General features: G+C 43.3%; 1 protein-coding gene across 3 annotated transcripts in view; it reads left to right on the top strand.

Moving 5' to 3' along the window:
• Positions 1 to 19,381, top strand: part of usp6nl (USP6 N-terminal like) — a 111,211-nt gene that overhangs the window by 60,306 nt on the left and 31,524 nt on the right. For 2 of the 3 annotated variants that reach the window (XM_015962052.3, XM_015962041.3), the window contains one exon: positions 17,993 to 18,066. In XM_015962052.3, the coding sequence (XP_015817538.3) occupies positions 17,993 to 18,066 (74 nt within the window). Of the gene's footprint in view, positions 1 to 4,468; positions 4,645 to 17,992; positions 18,067 to 19,381 lie in introns of those variants that run through there. The other variant, XM_054739829.2, reaches the window with a different exon arrangement.

A 19,381-nucleotide genomic window follows, 5' to 3' on the forward strand; every position in this document is an offset into this window, starting at 1 on the left:
AGAGTACCCACCCTTTTCGGAGTCCCTGGGACGAGTCCTAGATAGTGCTCCATCAGGGGACTCCATTGTCCTGCTGGGGGACTTCAGTGCTCACGTGGGCAATGACAGCATGACCTGGAGGGGTGTGATTGGGAGGAACGGCCAGCCTGATCTGAACTCGAATGGTGTTTCGTTATTGGACATATGTGCAAGCCACAGTTTGGCCATAACGAACACCATGTTCAAACATAAGGATGCCCATCGGTACACTTGGTACCAGGGCAGCCTAGGTCGCAGGTCGATGATAGACTTTGTAGTCGTATCATCTGACCTTATGTTTTGGACACCCGAGAGAAGAGAGGAGCGGAGCTGTCAACTGATCACCACCTGGTGGTGAGTTGGATCAGATGGCAGGGGAAGATGCCGCGTAGACCTGGCAGACCCAAACACATAGTGAGGGTCTGCTGGGAACGCCTGGCAGAAGAACCTGTCAAGACGGTCTTCAACTCCCACCTCCGGCAGAGCTTTGACCGCGTCCCGAGAGCAGTGGGGGACATTGACTCCAAGTGGGCCTTGTTCTGCTCTGCGATTGTTGAGGCGGCTGTTGCTAGCTATGGTCGCAAGGTGGCCGGTGCCAGTCGTGGTGGCAACCCCCATACCCGCTGGTGGGCACCAGAGGTTCGGGGAGCTGTCTGGCTGAAGAAGGAGGCCTACAGGGCGTGGCTGGTCTGTGGGTCTCTGGAGGCAGCAGACAGGTACTGGATAGCTAAGCGGGGTGCAGCAGTGGCAGTTGCCGAGGCAAAATCTCGGGCGTGGGAGGAGTTTGGTGTGGCCATGGAGAGATTTGGTGGCAGGAGAATCTTGTCTCTGCTTTTTGCGGATGATGTGGTTCTCCTAGCTTCATCCAGCTCTGACCTTCAACTCTTGCGGGGTAGGTTCGCGGCCGAGTGTGAAGCGGCTGGGATGAGGATCAGCATCTCCAAATCTGAAACCATGGTTCTTGACCGGAAAAGGGTTGCTTGCCAACTCCAGATCGGGAGAGAGGTCCTACGTCAAGTGGAGGAGTCTAAGTATCTCGGCGTCTTGTTCACGAGTGAGGGTAGGAGGGATCGGGAGATCGACAGGTGGATTGGTTCAGCTTCTGCAGTGATGCAGACGCTGAGCCGATCTGTCGTGGTGACGAGGGAGCTGAGTCAGAAAGCCAGGCTCTCGATTTACCGGTCGATCTACGTCCCAATCCTCACCTATGGTCATGAGCTTTGGGTAATGATCGAAAGAACGAGATTGCGGATACAAGCGGCCGAAGTGAGTTCCCTCCATAGGGTGGCTGGGCTCAGCCTTAGAGATAGGGTGAGGAGCTCCGACAAAGCGGGTTCAGAAAATGGATGGATGGATGGATGGATGGAACGAACTTTCAGCAAGTTAAGAAGAATGAACACAGTGTTAAGGGAGTTTTATGGATGGATCCGGACAGCTAAAGGGGCGCTCTACAGCATCAGCAGCTACCTCGGATTTCGGGCGGGATTGGAGCCGCCGGTGAGCCGCTCATGTAATTTAATGCAGGACCCAGAGTTCATACCAGCTAACAATGTTTTGAAAGGAGTCACACGGAAACATTCAAATAATCGTAAATGATACAAAGTAAAGTTACAGTGCTTTGTAGAAAATGTTTGTGTTGCCTAACAACAGCCTTGTCTGAGTCTCCGTTTTGTGTTGGGACTATTTGTGTTGGCGGAGCCTGATAAATGATTAAATAAATGAACAAATCATAATCTGTTGTTATAAAAATAAAATGAGCAGGTAGAACTGTTGTATAAAAGCAACATCACACTCATGGTCGTGCGTTGTTGCTGAATATCAGCTCTAGTGTGTTTCGGTCGTAGGCACAAGGCCGCAGGCCGAGTGCCGTACATAATCACACCAGTGCTGATATTCAGCAATACCACATGACCTCGAGTGTGATGTTGCTTAAGTCTGACATTCAGTCGTTCATAGTCTGGAAATTCCCAGTACATCCTGGAAAGTTACATCAGTGTTTCCACATTTGTTGTATATGTCTTTTCTATAAGGAGCCTAAGTCTCCTCCCTTTCCGGTCGGCTCACGGGTCCCCGGAAGAACGAAAAATACAAGTCAACGGGGGTAAAAACACTACTTTCTAATCCGCTTTGCCTTATGCCCTGGATCAAACACATGTTGTACTGCTATTTAAATGGAAAGTAATGATGGTGTTTCGACCATGCCAGTCATGTAGTTTGAGATTTATCAGCTTGTAAAAGTTCGTAATTAGCATGACTACACAGCAGAAAACGGCACGTTGCATATGTAACGTCACCACATAATCTCCTCTCCCCTAGCGTAGCTGCTACTTACCACATGACCAGATTTATGGTGGTTCTTTCCCCTTGTGGAAAGTTTTGCTGAACTTCCAGCCCTTTTCCCTCAGTTTTCTCCGTGTCTGTTTCGATGACGTCACTTTCATGAAGCGCATTTGTAGTTCTGGACTTATGTTTATGTTTATTCACTTAGCAGACGCTTTTACCCAAAGCGACTTACAATTTCTAATCTGTAGGGCATGTTGTGAACTGTGGGGGAAACCGTAGTATCCGGAGGAAACCCACGCATGCATGGGGAGAACACGCAACTCCACGCAGAAAGGCCGCAGCCGAGTTTCGAACCTGCGACCTTCGTGCTGCGAGGCAACAGTGCTAACCACTGCGTCACCATGCAGCCTAAAGTTTACCAGCCCAAAGACTTATTTTCACACAAAACCTAAATTAGTGTTTTACCCTGTTCGAAGATAAGTGCGTTCTTGGTTTCAAAATGTGTCTAAAAATTCACAGACATCATATGTGAAATCCATGGTACAAAACAAGCGGATTAGAAAATAGCGTTTTTAACCAAGTTGACCTGCGTTAATTTTTTCGTTCTTCCGGGGACCCGTGGTCCGGAAGTAGATGGGCGTGACTTAGGTTCCCTGTTAAGGACGCTACCGTTGGCAATAGCTCAGGCTAGCGTTAGCAGGAGCTTGGGTTAGCGTTGCTCTGCAGTTAGCATTACCGTGACAAACATTTATATATTATTGTAAAAGTTTAAGTGGGTTGGGACATGCTAGCTTAAGGTGGTGTGTCTCCCGTATAACGTGTGAAACCAGCTTTGAGCAGAACGAACCGATTCTAAGTGCCTGTTACATCATTATCTACCCAGGAAAGCAGGTCTATGCCCCCCCCCCCCCCCCCCACGCTGCCTTTCCTCAACAACAACAAGGTAAATGTGTGTTTAAAACATTTTAGTAGTTTTTTTGTGTTGTAATCCACATGACTTCCTTTAGTTCCTTTAGACCATTTTACTATCTCTGAATGTTATTCTACCCCCCCCCCCCCACACACACAGACACACACCTTTGAATGTGGCTGCATTCCATGTACTCCAACTTCTCTTTGTTATAACAGAGAAAACATCTTGAAAGATGTATTTAAAATCAGACAGAAGTTGAAGTCAGATTTCATCATCTCCAGTAAACGAAATAATCAGTGTCCGTAGATAGCTAGTTCTCCTCTGTTAGTCCATTTCAGAGCGGGTTTGACCTTTGACCTTAATCTGATTATAACACCATGTTTCCTGTGACTTGATGAAGTGACTTCCTCTCATTACCTAAGCTCTTTTTGTGTGATGGGTATCTTTAAGGGCTCGTTATCTGACTGATGTCGAGGGTAAACTGCTGCATGGGGTGGAATTGTTACGTTAAAACTCAGAACTGGTCATTTTCTTAGCAAAGGAAGGTCAGAAACTTAGCTACAGGAGGACACGGCTAAAACACACACACACACACACACACACACACACACACACGCACGCACGCACGCACGCACGCACACACACACACACACACTTCCTCCTCTTCCTGTGACCCCAGAGCTTCAGAAGCCTTTACTAAACTTCAGTCCTGCAGAAATTTCCTGTTCAGATGCAGCAGAGATTGGGCGAGGTGACAAGAACTCTTCTTCTTTTACACACACACACACACACACACACACACACACACACACACTCTTCCTCCTCTTCCTGTGACCCCAGAGCTTCAGAAGCCTTTACTAAACTTCAGTCCTGCAGAAATTTCCTGTTCAGATGCAGCAGAGATTGGGCGAGGTGACAAGAACTCTTCTTCTTTTACACACACACACACCACTTCACACGCTGGTACATCAAGTCCGTTTCTTAATGAAGTTTTAATGGGAACTGTTCATCATCAGGCTGTCATCGCCTGACCCTTCAGCTCATCCAACGCCCACATTTCTGGAATTGAAAAACACTTTTTAATTTAGTCACAGATCTTCCCTGAAAGTCTGTCTGGAACCGTCCTTTCCCAGCGTCTGCCTCCCTGCGACCGTCTGAATGGAACTTGTTGTGTTGTCACGTTTGGGTGGAGGAGGGAATGCTGTGAGTGGGAACGGCTCGCTCCTGAAGCGCCGATTGCTGCTACAAACGGCCACTTTGTGACTGCTGATCTCACTTCTCTCGGGTCCCCTCCGCCCCCTCCCCGTCATGTTGCCACAGCGATGGCATGAGGTGGCTCAGGTCGGCTTTTCATGTGCCGGATCCGGCTGAACTGTGACCGATGCGGACCAAGGCTCGCCTGGAGGAGCCGGCGGGCAGCTTGAAACGAGGTAACGGGTGGCATGACTCGCTCTGGTGGATTTTCTGTTTTGTCTGGTTCACTGTTTGATGTCAAATATCAGAAAATTACTTCCTGATGTTTTCTGAATCCAAGAACGGGGGATTGTTTTGGTGTAAATTTCATTTTGTTTCTAACAGATCGGAACGAAAAGGGCCTCATTCTGATCATCTGTAGTTTTTGGCTGTTTCATTAGCAAACCCAGGTGTAGCAAGATTAGCCAAAGAAGAATCAGAATCAGAAGTTTTTATTGCCATATGTGTGCCAAGTCACAACATTAGGAAATTGCTGCGGTATTTTGGTGCAGAAGGTAAGATAGAAAAAAAAATTAATTAAGAGATAAGCAAATATAAGAACTAATAAAACACTCATGATAAAAAATTATTAACGTAAAAAGTGGCAAGAATTAGAGAAGCAGCTATCTACTCCGTGTAGGTATTAATCTGAGTATTTGTTGAATGGTTCAAGCACAGCATCGGGTCACGTGACTGGGACCAATCAACTTGAGTGGGCTGCCCTAGGATGTTCATTCAAAAGTCCAACTGCAGAGGGGAAGAAACTGTTTTTGTGGCGAGAGGTTCTGGTCCGAATGGATCTGAGCCTTCTGCCAGATGGGAGCGAGTCGAAGAGACTGTGTCCAGGGTGAGACGAGTCAGCTATTATCCGACCTGCACGCCTCAATGTCCTAGAGGTGTACAGATCTTGAATGGAGGGGAGTTTGCAGCCAATGACCTTCTCTGCAGAGCGCACGACACGCTGCAGCCTCTTCTTGTCCCTGGTGGTACCTCCAGCGTACCACACGGTGATGGAGGAGGTGAGGGTGGACTCGATGATAGCGGTGTAGAAATGCCTCATCGACTGTGGTGATAGGTTGAATTTCTTCAACTGCCTCAGGAAGTACATCCTCTGCTGGGCCTTTTTTCTGATGGTGGTGATGGTGGGCTCCCATTTGAGGTCCTGGGCGATGGTGGTGCCCAGGAAGTGACAAAGAAGGGCCTCAGTGTGGAACATTATCATCTTGTGTCAAAAAAGATCAAACATTTCTCTTCATTAGAAGAGTTCATCTGAAAAACTAACCCTTGATATGGAATCTGGCGTCTATTTTAGATATAAACGGACATTTGGAGACATTTGGTTCGAAACCACCTCAAACGTATGATGTTTATTGGACTTTCATGGTTTCCTGTTCATTTTAACTCACTCAGCTTCTGTTTGAGACAACTAAAGGAATCAGAAGGAAGGTTCCAGAATGTCTTGGAACTTTAACAAGGATTACTGAATTTTTGTTTGTTTTCATTGTTTCCCAACATTTCTTCTGGTTTTGGTTCATAGCCTAGAAATCGACCAACCTTTGAGGAAGATGAGCTGGGTCATGAACCGACACTAAATTAAGTGTTTTTACCCTTTCAGCTTTGCTTTGGTCAGCGGTCTGCTTAGTGACGTATGCTTTCGGGAAAGCTAATGATGTAGCGCAGGGGTCACCAGCTCTGGTCCTCGAGAGCTACCGTCCTGCACACGTTACGCACCTGATTGAAATGAATGAGTAATCAACAGGCCTGTGCAGAATTAAACGTAATTAATTTAATCCTCTCTGTGGAGGCCACATGGCCTCTACAGAGAGGATTAAATTACTGCATTCAGGTGTGATGGAGCAGGAAACACAGAAAACTAGCAGGATGGTAGCCCTCGAGGACTGGAGTTGGTGACACCTGATGTAGTGTGTCCTGCTGGAGAGGGACGTCGTGCAGTTTCTGGAGTTCCCACAGTGGGGCATGAACAATCCTGCATGACAGCCAAAAATCACCCTGTCTGATCCGGGAGAATGAGACTCAGTTGCTGTTGGAGACTAAATAAACACGACACTTTTCTTGTTATTTACTACTTCTTCTTCTTTGTTGGTGTATGCGTCTCTGCACACAACTGGACAGTGCTAGGACCAATCAAATCAACGACCAACTTGACTTATTCATTACCGTACCATATCAAATTTATTTATAAAAGCACATTTAACTCATTTGCTGCCAGCGTTTCTCAGAGTTTTTACTGTTGTTTTAAGAGTGACAGAACGTTGCGCGCTAGGATGATGTCAATGCCAAAGCAACTAGAACAAAGTGGAGACTCACCTCTTACATCAAGAAGAATCAGCGTGTTTCGAGCGTTATCCGTTCTTTCATAATCCGTTGTTGAATTGTGATCGGCAGAAACTTTTCCGGTTCGCGCCTCACTTTTTTTACAGCAGCGGCCCAAAACGATCTCCTAACACATGGATGTTCTGCTTCCTGATCACGTGACGTGTGACGTACGCGGATGAAGATCGGCTTCAGAGCTGAGATGTTTGTTCTCACGGTGTGGGGGCTCGTCCGACGCCCACACAGTAAAAAAAATGCAAATGACGACTTTAGTCTTCATTGGCAGCGAATGAGTTAAACACCCCGTGTGAGCCAACCAAAGAGCGGTACACCACAAAACCATACAATGGAAAATGGTCAATGGGGCAGGCAGCTCTGTCTATGGGTCGTGGCCAGAATAGATGTTTACATTTGTAGGATGACTTCCCAGGCTACTTGGTTCAATTACATCCGTGAAGAATGCATGTGGAAACCTGCTCAGGTCAGTCGCAGAAACATGAGACAACCTTGCTGATAAATTAGAGGAATTTGGGAATAAAATAAGAGAAAATGAGGACATTTTGTGACTAAATGGCGAGAAAAAAACTTTGACTTTCTCCTTTTGCTCTAAAACGTGTTTCTGAAGCTTCATCAGAATCAGAATCAGCTTTATTGTCAGTGCTCCAGCATCCCGAAGCACAGAAAGCCTGAGCAAGGTTACGCACACAAAACATGTAGAACAAAAACAGATGCAGGCAGACTGTGAGAGCTGCCATTCGAGGCGCTCATTTCAGTTGGATAGAAAAGTGTTTCACGAGGATAAATCAAACATATAAGCACGAACATCAACAGTTCACAACGTGGGACTCGGATGGGAAGGCAGATACTCATCTAAGGTGCAGAGTTCAGAGTGTGTGTTGTCTTCTGAGTGTGTGTTGTTGTGTTGTAGCTTTGTGCACAAGCACCAGATGATGTCATGGAGAAGTGGCACCAGTCCAGACGCTCGGACCATTGTGAGCTAACACTTGGTGTCTAAATGTAAAGCCCTGATGACAGAATGCACACATCGAACCATAACACATCTGCTGTTTGTTACGCTAAGCTAAAGAGCTGTTTAAGTTTAAAAAATGAAATAAAATAACTTCCTTAACTAGTTTTCACAGAAAAGTCAACATTGAGTAAATCTACAATTTATAAATGGAAAAAAGCCAAATGTAAAAACAACAAATTAGCTTTGTTGAACTTGATTGTTTGTTTATATAAATCATTGTTTGCTCCAAATGATCAAAAATTTAAAGAATTTAAGTCTCATCATATGTTTTATTTATTGACATAATTTGCAAAATGAGCTGAATGAAGGGGAAGAAGTGGCTTATTTTAGTGTCCAGACTAGGGCTGGGCATTGTTGGATTTTGAATGATTCCGATTCTGATTCCAATTCCTCATTTCGATTCCGGTTCCTATCGATTCCCGATTCCGATTCTTTAAGACGTGACATGTGTTACCTGAGCCAGCCAACCACAGGTCCTACTTGATGAAATAATCTTAACTTCAACATGAATTTTAACTCTATGAACAACAACATTTAGACAAAAACATGTTTTGGAGAATAAAGAAAAAGACTTGCAGCACAACCAGTGTGTTTGTTTCTGACCACAACCAAAGTCTGGAAGCAGCCTCTGGGATGAGAGGCTAAATGTCTCCAACATATCCAGACACGTGCAGCTGTTTTCAGCTAAAACTCTCAGGATGATCATGTCCAGGATGACTGAGAACTACACCTCCATGCTGCAGCAGCATTCAGTTAGAACAGGAAGTGAAGCTTAAACGTAGCTGCTGTCAGTAACAGCCTAACAGATTTTAAACATTAAACTCAACAGAAATAGTTCAGAAAGGAAATTAAACTTTGTGTGTGATTTATTATTATTATTATAATTATTTATTGTGGCAGAAGCTGGTGTGGTCCACCACAGAGAAGGTGCTCTAGCATGATGACTTTAATTATTCTACAAGTTATTGTTCAGCCTTCTGACGCTCACACACACACACACACACACACACACACACACACTAGGGTTGTCACGATACTAAAATTTCAAACTCGATTCGATACTTGAAAAAAACTCGATACTCGATTTCGATGCTATTTTAAAACACCAATTTATTGAACAAGTTTATTCAAAAAATAACATTCCTCAATTTATATTGCAAAAATTAAATGTTAAGAATTAAGTGTATTAAGTGCTTAAACCTTTCAAGTATCAGCATTTTTTAAAACGTGCATACAAAGACTGGCGAAAGTAAACACTTTAAATCATGAATTGTCTCACTATATATACACTATTTGCAGAGTGATGTTTTGCTGCTTAAACTCTGTTTAAGGTGCATTTTTGTCATAAGATGTAATGCCATATGTTTTGTTCTGTACTTTTGAACAACTCTGTTGGTCAATAAAGGGAGAAAACGAATTTCTCCACAGTAGGACAAAGGTACATCTACCGGTAATCTTAATAAAAACAGACTGGCGCACGGCAGTGACGTCATTAAAAGCGCTGGTTAGATTAGCCGTGGCTAGTCTGTTCAAGCCTAGAAATCCCAGACCCGCTCCAAACGAACAGGGGAATCATGTTAATGATTCCTAACAAAACCTTTCGACATTGAGATGTTTTGGTGCAGATAATGTCTTATTTCGAGGCTGCACCATGGGTGCCCGTCCGCACCCGTTATATGGATATACACTGACGGCGATTCGCCGATGGATCTAAATACCCCGGGGAATCCAAGTAGCACCAAAGTTGTCAGCGTGAGTAAACAAACGTACTGCATGCTAGAAATTAAGTCCGGGTTGCAATAAACGGGAGTTTCCTTTAAGCACATAAGCGTGAATATACAACTACGTGTCGACTTGGTATGCTAATTAAGTTGGACTGTGAAGCGCCTCCCAAATTCGCTGTTTATGTTTTGTTTATTTATTTGGCAGACAAAACTTGGATTGGAGACAACTCGCGTGGGAAACTGCAATGTAGCCATGCGGCGTCTTCTTCTGTTTGTCTGGGAGGCGGAGGCTGCTTTATGGCATCTGGCTGTCGTGCGTGTCGGTGTAGTTGAAGAAGGCTGTGTATAATAGTCCATAATATCGATACCACAGGGATGGAATATCTAATTTAGATACCACTTTTAGTATCGATTTATATCTGGGTATCGATTTTTTTGACAACACTAACACACACACACACACACTAATGTTGGTGAGCAGCTGCGTCTGACTGCTGACGCTCCGTGTGTGTTTTTATTTCTGCAGTGAGACAAACTCACCTCACACCATCCAGAGTTTGTTCTTTAAGCTTCTATTAAATCCACCGTGTTGACGTATTTAACAAGTTTCCTCTACGCTGCAGGAGTTAAAGTTTACATTACGGAGTAAAAGTTCGGCAGACGCGTTTGTTTATTTCTGGGTGGGGGAGGGGGGACTTGGTGCTGCACACAGACAGCTGGTGTGATCAGCTCTGAAAAGCGTTGATCACAATTTGCAGATCACGTTTATTTTTCACGGATATCGGCTGCAGGTTCCTCTTCCGTCGGCATTCTAGGAATCCAAACTAGGAATTCAAATAAAAAACTAGGAACGATTCCGGGAAAAACTAACAGTTGGAACCGGTTCCAATCGATGCCCGATGCCCAACCCTGGATGTTTTACTGGACAATGGCCGCTGTTGCCTCAGATGGTTTTGTCTATTTACCATTTTATTCATTTACATCAATGGGCGCTGTAGTTTGTTGGTTATTCCAATAACAAAATATAAATGTTAAAGTTAGGGATGCAGCGATACCACTTTTTTCCGAACCGGTACAATACCAATACTTGGATCAGAGTACTCACGATACCGATTACTAATACTTCTACCACACAAAAAATTGCAATGAATTGGAATACAGGTTTTATTTTCTTCTCTACTTTCAGCAGTAAAAGGCTGTGAGGCAGTTACCAAATAAAATATATTAATAGAAATTATAACAAAACTAAAATATTAGGTGAACAGAAATGACAGAAACCACTTTCAGGCAACTGCGTTGGTATAACCTTTCTCAGTGGCCTAGTGGCAGAGTGTCCGCCCTGAGACTGGGAGATCAGGGGTTCGATTACTGGTCGGGTCATACCAAAGACTTTGAAAAAATGGGACCCAATGCCTCCCTGCTTGACACTCAGCATTAAGGGGTTGGATTGGGGGGTTAAACCACCAAATAGTTCCCGAGCGCGGCTGTGTCTGCAGCTCACCGCTCCCCCAGGGGATGGGTCAAATGCGGAGAATAAATTTTGCACACACACCTGTGTGTGTGACAACTAATGGGACTTTAACTTTAACTGTGTCCTAGTGGTTGAAAGTGGAATTACAACTGTCGCAAACAACCCTGTTGTTGCCGGCGCTAACACCAACATGAGCCAAATTAGTAAAATTATCCACACTGTTGGACAAAAAATATTACTACTTACTATGCCTAGCAGCAACAAAGTCAGGTCACAGGTCTGTGATTTAGCAGCATCCTTGAGCTCCCCAAACTAGTGTAGACTGCACCGATGTTCACTCTGGTTTTAGCTGTTTGCTTCACCTCCAAGGCATTCTCTGAAATATAGAAGGGTCAGTTTTACAAACTGTAGCTGACTGTTGTTGCGTAACAAGCAGAAACTCCCTATGAAGACCCCACCTCCCTGCCTTCGAGGGGTCATTGATGCCATATTCCAGTCAGAACTGTTAAAGCTCCTCGGATGAGAAGCAAAACAACTTCAAGAAACCAAAGATGTCCAGTTGCTTTCATTTGAAACCCTGGATTACCGTGGCCTGGATGACTGAGAACCTTCAACGAAATATTGTCGCTGTTTAGTCAAAAAGTGTCTTAATTACGTCTCATTTTTCCAGACTTCTTGGATGTTTCTTGCTCTCAAAGGAAAAAAGCTGAGAAAAGTTCCAGATCCAGACTCCTGCAGTGACTTTGTGACTGTTTGAAAAGAAAAATGTTGAAACTTCCAGCAACATGGGTGAGGCCCGAGTTTTGCTGACAGTCACAGACCAGCACACCGTTTCATAACCCTTTAATGCAAAAGTAAGAAAAGCTGAAATGGAACCCAGAAAATGTGCAGACCAGGCCACCTTCCTGCCTGTTTTTAAATGTCAGGCTGCCACAAACCTGCCAGAATTAGAAGAACCGAAAAGCTCCACTTCAGGTTTCTGCTGGAAGAACTTCTACCTCAAGGTTACCTGTAAGTGAATCAGCTAGAGTGGAGAAGGTGCTTTAAACATCACAAACCTTCCAGGTGAGGATGTCTGTGAGTTTTAGGGATCGGTTTTTAAATTCTGTTTAAACCAGATGAAACAAGTGGAGCGTGAGGGCAGAGACTCAGGAAACTAGTTCATTTCCAATCAAATTCTCCACTTTTCCTAATGCGTGTAATTATTCCAGACTCCTGCAGGAGATGGAAACGACAACGAGAGTAAACGTTTTAACATTTTAACAGACAGAAAGAGCAAAAGCAGCTGATAGAGGAAACGAGGAGGGAGTCCGATCATCGTCTACAGTAATGATGAGGAGCAAACACTCACATACACTCAGCACTTCCTGTCACATGACCCACATGCTTGGGTCATGAACCCATATTATTGTGTAAAATCATGCAAATTAAAATTTGGAGGTCTCAGGTGGAAGTGTAACAGGAAGTTCTTAGTTGACTTCCTCTCTGAAAACCATTCCTGACCATCTGTTTGTTGGTTAAATCGCTAACAGGAAGCAACACCTGACTTCTTATCAGTTTAAACGTTTGATTCATGAACTCAGCAGAACCTGGAGGGTTTGTGATGGACGGGGACATTTAAGTCCCAGCAGGACAGGGACAGTCAGATGGAGCTGACATCTTCCTCCCGCCTGGTGGTGGAGGAGGCAGAGGTGAAAGGTCAGCTGGGCAGGGGGGTTAGCTTTAATCTATAATGATAGGTGGGTAGTTTCTGCTCCAACATTTACAGAAACAGAAACTGAAAAAAACATTTTTAATGATTATTTCTGATGTAGTGGAAGCTAACTGTTAGCATTAGCAACTCCACCACACAGCAGAACTCCTCCAGGCTTGTGTTATTTGTGGAGATAAAACATCAACGTTGCAGAGCAAACAGTCAGTGGTAGGGTCGTGTTGCTGTTAGCCAATCAGGGGAGAGATGTCTAAATATTAGGAAATAAGAGTTAATTTATGAATAAAACGTCTTTGACTTCCTTAAAGGGACTTTATGGAGTTTTGAATTTTTATGCTCGCGATTGCCCCCTCAGGCCAAAAGCGTAGCGGCAGCTTCAATAGTAGGCTCGTGCACGAGGCGTGCATGCTGTACGTGCACACTCCTTAACGAAAATAACAGCTGAGACAGTCCTGTGTGTGTGTGTGTGTGTGTGTGTGTGTGTGTGTGTGTGTGTGTGTGTGTGTGTGTGTGTGTGTGTGTGCGCGCGCGCGCGCGTGTGTGTGTGTGGCCCGGAGGACAGAGGACAGGAGAACGTGCAGCTAATGAATTAAATAATTTGGTTCTGTACCTTTCTCTTCAGCACAGCCGACAAAGGTTTATGATGGGTCAGTCCTCCTGCATGCTCAGATCATTCCCTTCCCTTGCTTGAAAAATTGTTCCAAAATGAAAGTTGAACCCACATCTTTTTTATCTGTGAATTCAATGCCGTTCGGCGAGTCTCAAATAAAAATTTGGGCATCTTACTGTAAAAAAAATATACCATTAATGTAAAAAAAAGAAACTCTAAAACAACCAGAATCGAACCGGGTCTTCTGCACGAAAGCCCAAAATCTTATAAGGCAAGCTAAATCGCCAGTGGCGGCTTCTGTATCTGTAACATTTATATCCTTGATCACAGCTGAAACAACGTTCAAAGAACGGTTCGGAGGGCGATGCCTGAGCGTGAACGCGCATGAAGCAGCCTGCTCGACCCGAGCATCTCTCTTTTTCTGTGATTTTACAGAAAAACAGGCAATCACAGTAAAAATGCCAGGACTCATTCTACAGGACCAGGGCATTGCAGGAGAATGTATGAAGAAGACATTTATTATTTCTATACATGTTTTGGCTGTCACACTTCCATAACGTCCCTTTAATGAATGACTTAAAACTCCATAAAACTGACTTTTCCCTATTTTATTGTTTTATTTTTAGCTCACTTCTGAATTCTTAGAAAATTCCAGATTTACTTAGATATTTTAAATTCCTGAAACCTAATCTGGATTATCAAAATACAGTAACCATTTCAATGTTAATTTGGCTCACTCCCATAAGTTTGTGTTAACTAATTTACCCATTTGAGCCAAAACACTAAGAGTTCGGAGTATTTTAAATACCCAGCGCTCACATTTTAAAGGGACCGCATTACCAGTTTAAAACCAGTGGGTTGCAGAGATGAGCTGTGTGTTTTGTTGAAGTTTGTCCTCCTCTTTGGTTCTTTTTCTCCACCTTATGAAACATTTCAGCACTGGCTGAACTGTGATCCTGATAAAATCAGACATTTTAGTCTTTTTTTTTGTTGAGAATCTTTTTTCTAAAATCTCAGTTTGCCTAAAACTCCGAAAAATATCCCAAAAACCTTAAATAGATCCATATTTTTCTCAAAGTGGAGTTTACATGAAATATAGATAAATATAGAATACAGAACATGTTCTTAAAGAGCAAGTCGCCCCCAAATAAACTTATTTTTCTGATAAACTATATAAATGTGTGTCTAATCGTGCTGCAGACACGTGTAGTCAACAGTTTTGCACTTTAGTGCATTTTAGTTCAAATTTACATTTTCTGCCTAAAACTGTCAGTGTTGTGCCGTTGTCAGGTAAAAACTCTGCACTGCATTTGAATTTAAATCTGCCATCGCTATTGGCTAAGAGGTACCCTAGAACGTTAGCTGGTACCATATGATGTCACAGTGCCGTAAGCCTGTGTGTGTGTGTGTGTGTGTGTGTGTGTGTGTGTGTGTGTGTGTGTGTGTGTGTGTGTGTGTGTGTGTGTGTGTTAGTGGCTCCGCCCTCTTGGTCTGCTAGGCAACAGCATGTGTTGCATTATTCAAACAGGAAGTGGGAGTGGAGTAATACTCTGATAGGGGGTGACTTGCTCTTTAAATTAAAATCACTACGTCTACCAGGCCTCTAATGAAACTTTCTGAATGCTTTGTGTCATCTTGCTGAAAAATTCAAGTCTTAAAACATCTCTACAATTTGTCCAAGACTCTCTTCCGTGATGCAAAGAAATCTTATTGTATCTAACTTCTGTCTGGAATACAAATCTGCTTCCTAATGCCTCCGAACCGAGGCCGAGACCTCGGTTCCTTTCAGTTCTTCTCTCCTCACCATGGGAACCACGAGGCCTCCGGGGTCGAATTCCCAGAAAACGTGAGAAAAAAAAATGTTACTGTATGTGTGTGTGTGTGTGTGTGCGTGCGTGCGTGTGTGTGTGTGTGAGACACCATCCAGTCATAAAAATGCCAGCCAGCTCAATAAGGGGCATGTTTGCTTGGAGCTTTCGGGAATTCGTGTTGAGCTTTTCCTCCCGCTGAGACCCGGAGAGGAAGTTAGAGAATGACCGGAGTCAAATAAAACCTGGCCAGAGGAACAGAAACACAGCTATTACACAACAACAGGAAATTATATGTGGAGCGGTCTGTGAAGATGAGTTAGCTTAAATAAATATGAGTCGTTTTCAATAGTTTTCTTCATTAATAACAAATGTTTTTTTTAAAAAGGTGATTTGAAGCAGTTTTTATAGTGTTTGCAATAAAATGTTTATGACCACTCTGATTCACCCTGTAGGGATGCACCTTTCACCTGCTGCGTTGGTGTTTATTTATTTTTTTTCTCTTCTGGAACAATCTTCCCACTAACGTAGTCCAGAGTCGGGTTCTCGTCTTGCTTTTGCTTCTTTGAAGGGATTTTTGTCTGAGTAAACCTGCATGGTGGTGCGGTTCCTAGGCCATAATCCCAGGTGCGGCTTTTCTGCATGAAGTTAGCGTTTTCTCTCTGTGCATGCGTGTTGTTTCCTCACAGACCATAGACATGAGTGGTTGGATAAAAACAATCACAACTACAGGAGAACCAGATCTGGACTCAGGCTCTAGATCAGGTGTCGGCAGCTTTTTCCCCATCAAAGAGCCATTATTGACCGTTTCCCACAGTAAAGAAAACACTGGGAGCCGCAGCCGCCGCGGCGTTGTGGGCGGGGCCTACCCTCAGACAGCAGAGAGCTGCTTTAACCGGTCACAACAGCATACCAGTCGCTCATGTACCTCAGTTATCTTTCAACAGAAGATAATTAATGAAACAGTTTGTATAAAATTGATCCAAAAGTTATATTTCGATATTTTTCACCCTGCTAGTGGTTTTAATGGTCGAGCAGGTGACGCTTTTTGAGGCGTCACACAGAACTGATCAGAATACAAATCCAGGCTCTGTCTCGTTGGACTGTTGTAATTAAATTTTGCATTAAACATTGTTGAAAAGGTAAGAAAAGGTTCCGATCAGTTAGTTTTCTTTCCTCGTTTACACTGACGAAGATAACGGCGCAGTGTGCGTGGCTCTGGTGTTCATCAGGTTTAATGTTTCTGTTTGCAACAATCTTCACAAGAAGGTAAAACAGTTAAGTGGTTTGTGGATGGCTGCTTGTACTGAGCCAGGATCCTCTGGAGGTTTCTTCCTGTTAAAAGGGAGTTTTCCTCTCCACTGTCGCTGCATGCTTGCTTAGTATGAGGATTGCTGTAAAGTCACTGACACTAGTCAGTGACTTGATGCAACCTGCTGGGTTCCTTATATAGGAAACATTATTTCTGATTGGCTTAATGAACTGACCTGTATTGGAATGTTTATTATGTGAAGGTCTTTGAGACGACGCTTGTCGTGATTTGGCGCTATATAAGTAGACTTGAATTGAATAGTAGAAGTATTAGTAATAGTAGTATTAGTACTAGTAGTGGTAGTACTAGTAGTGGTGGTAGTGGTAGTAGTAGTAGTAGTAATAGTAGTATTAGTAGTAGAAGTAGAAGTATTAATGATAAATATGCTGTTACAGCTTAGATGTGACTTTACGTATTCAGATCTGAACATCAGTGTTCTGTGGGTCGGATTCTGAATAAATGTGCACATTGGATCAAGTTTTTTTTCTTTAATTTTTGTACTTGAACGTAACTTTATTCCTTAAATAGACAAGGCTTCGACAGACGTCACCGTCCAGAGTGTTCTCTGGTTTAAACGTGTCTGTATGATGGGATGTTTGTTAGAGGTTTTACACATGCAGATAAAGTCCTGTAAATATTTTAAACCCATTCAGGTGTTTGGTTCTGTTGGGATGCTGCCAGCTGCTTCTTCTCTAAACCAGTGTGTGTGTGTGTGTGTGTGTGTGTGTGTGTGTGTGTGTGTGTGTGCACGCGTGGGTGTAGGTGTGTGCACGTGTGTGTGTGTGTGTGTGTGTGTGTGTGTGTGTGTGTGTGTGTGTGCACGCGTGGGTGTAGGTGTGTGCACGTGTGTGTGTGTGTGTGTGTGTGTGTGTGTGTGCGCGTGTGGGTGTGTGTGTGTGCGTGTGTGTGTGTGAGCGCGTGAGTGTGTGTGTGTGTGAGCGCGTGAGTGTGGGTGTGTGTGTGTGTGTGCTGCTCGGATCCCTGCTTTACAACCTCGATGGTCTCAGAGAAATGAGATGAGTTTGTTTAAAGGAACTAGTTTTCAGGAACTGACCTCCAGCTGTTCTCAGAGTGGGGTCAGCTTTGGGGTGTGTGTGTGTTCGTGTGTGTTTTCAGCGTGTTGAAAGTGAAGAAACTTCTGGACAAAACACAGATGCTATAATTTCCTTTCTATAAATTGTGAAACTTAAAAAGCATTTTCCACCCTTGAATAGATGTTTCTATGTAGAGTTTAGGAGTTTTTACTGGAACCAGGTAACAAACATCGCCTGAACTTTAGGAGTTTTGAACAGGTTTTAGATGGCAGCAACACGCCAGACTCTGACTAGCCGTTAGCTCATCAGTCCAGAAAAGGCTATGTTTCCAAACTAAGGCTGTTCAGGAAGGTGTTTGAAATGGTTAAACATGAGATTGATGATAACCTTCACACAGAAGCATTCGTCTAAATATACCTTTAACCTTCAGAAACATGCGTTTGTGTTAAATGTGCTTTGTTTCCTCTTGATGTCTCACGTAACTGATTCTCCTTTCTGTTCTGGTCTCCAGCGTCTGATACCGAGCAGGATGCAGCGGTGAAACTGGACCAGGAGCGGGCTGAAATCGTCGCCAAATATGACAAGGTACGAACAGAAAAGCAAAGGAAGAGACCGAAGGCTGAACAATAGTTTCCACTTCTGGTTTTCCACAGCTGCATTCCAGTGGGTCACTCCCAGCCCGCATCCCACTGCAGTCCTTCCCTCCGTAAAACACCGACTTACTGCTACTAACAGGCAGTCATAGCAGCGTGCAGCTAAACAGAATCAAGAAGTTCACATGCAGCCAAACCTCAGCGCCTGCCAATGAAGTGAATGTGTTAATTATGCATGTAAAAGCTCCGTGATGAGCTGAAGCTCCGCCGTGCTTCAAGAACAGGAAATATTACAAAGCAGAGAGGGAGGAGCGGAGAGCCGTTGGATGTTTATTACAGTAAACCACAAGATTAAGAAGATTTGGTTTAGTTACTGAAGTTAGAATATGGAACATTTTCATAAAAAGCTACGTTTAAAAATAAATAAGTCCACTAGGCGTTCATAGGTGTGCAGATTCATGGATGCACAGTTTCTCCTTTAAAAGCAGTAACACTTCAGTTTAGGGAACACAAATTAACCATTAATTAGCTGCCAATTAATATGCATATTAGGCGGACTACTAAGTATGAACTAGTCATTATTAAGTACTTATTAACATCTTACTACTAATGCCGTAATTCTAACATTAACAGTCCATAAATGAGGAGTTTTATCATAAAAGCCATTCATAATGGTTTGTTAACCGAAAGTAAATGGTTTGTTGCTGATTAACACACATACTAAGTAGCTCGAATCAATATGTGGCTTTTAAAGAAGTAATTCAAGGGAACATTTTCTTGCCTTTAAGTGGTTAATTAATACTAAACTACTAGTAATTAGGTAAGAACAACATCTGACTTTAGAATGGGGAACATGTTCTTGCTTACAAGTGGTTAATTGATTGTGGCTCTATTAACACGCGGAGTTCGTTGTTTATGTACATCATACCAGAACATAATATTTTTGGTTATTAATGCAGAAAAATTATTCCCCTTGAATTACTTCTTTGAAAGCCACACATTTATTAGAGCTAATTATCATGTGCGTTAATCAGCAACAAACCATTATGAATGGCTTATTTTGATCAAACTCTTAATTCATGGCCTGTTAATGTTTGTAGACGGGTAATTATTGTATGTATTTGGGTGCTTTTAAAGCTTAATATACTACTCTACACTTTGACCAATGTGATGTGAATTTCCATATAAATATGGACATCCAGTCTGATTGGTCTTGAAGGTTTACCAGAAGATTTAGGATTCTTTGTTTATTCAGGGATTGTACGACACTTCATCTTAATTAAAGAAGAGTCGGGTTTATAAAAAGT

The sequence above is a fragment of the Nothobranchius furzeri genome, chromosome 1 (genome assembly GCF_043380555.1).
Source record: "Nothobranchius furzeri strain GRZ-AD chromosome 1, NfurGRZ-RIMD1, whole genome shotgun sequence".
NCBI lineage: Eukaryota > Metazoa > Chordata > Actinopteri > Cyprinodontiformes > Nothobranchiidae > Nothobranchius > Nothobranchius furzeri.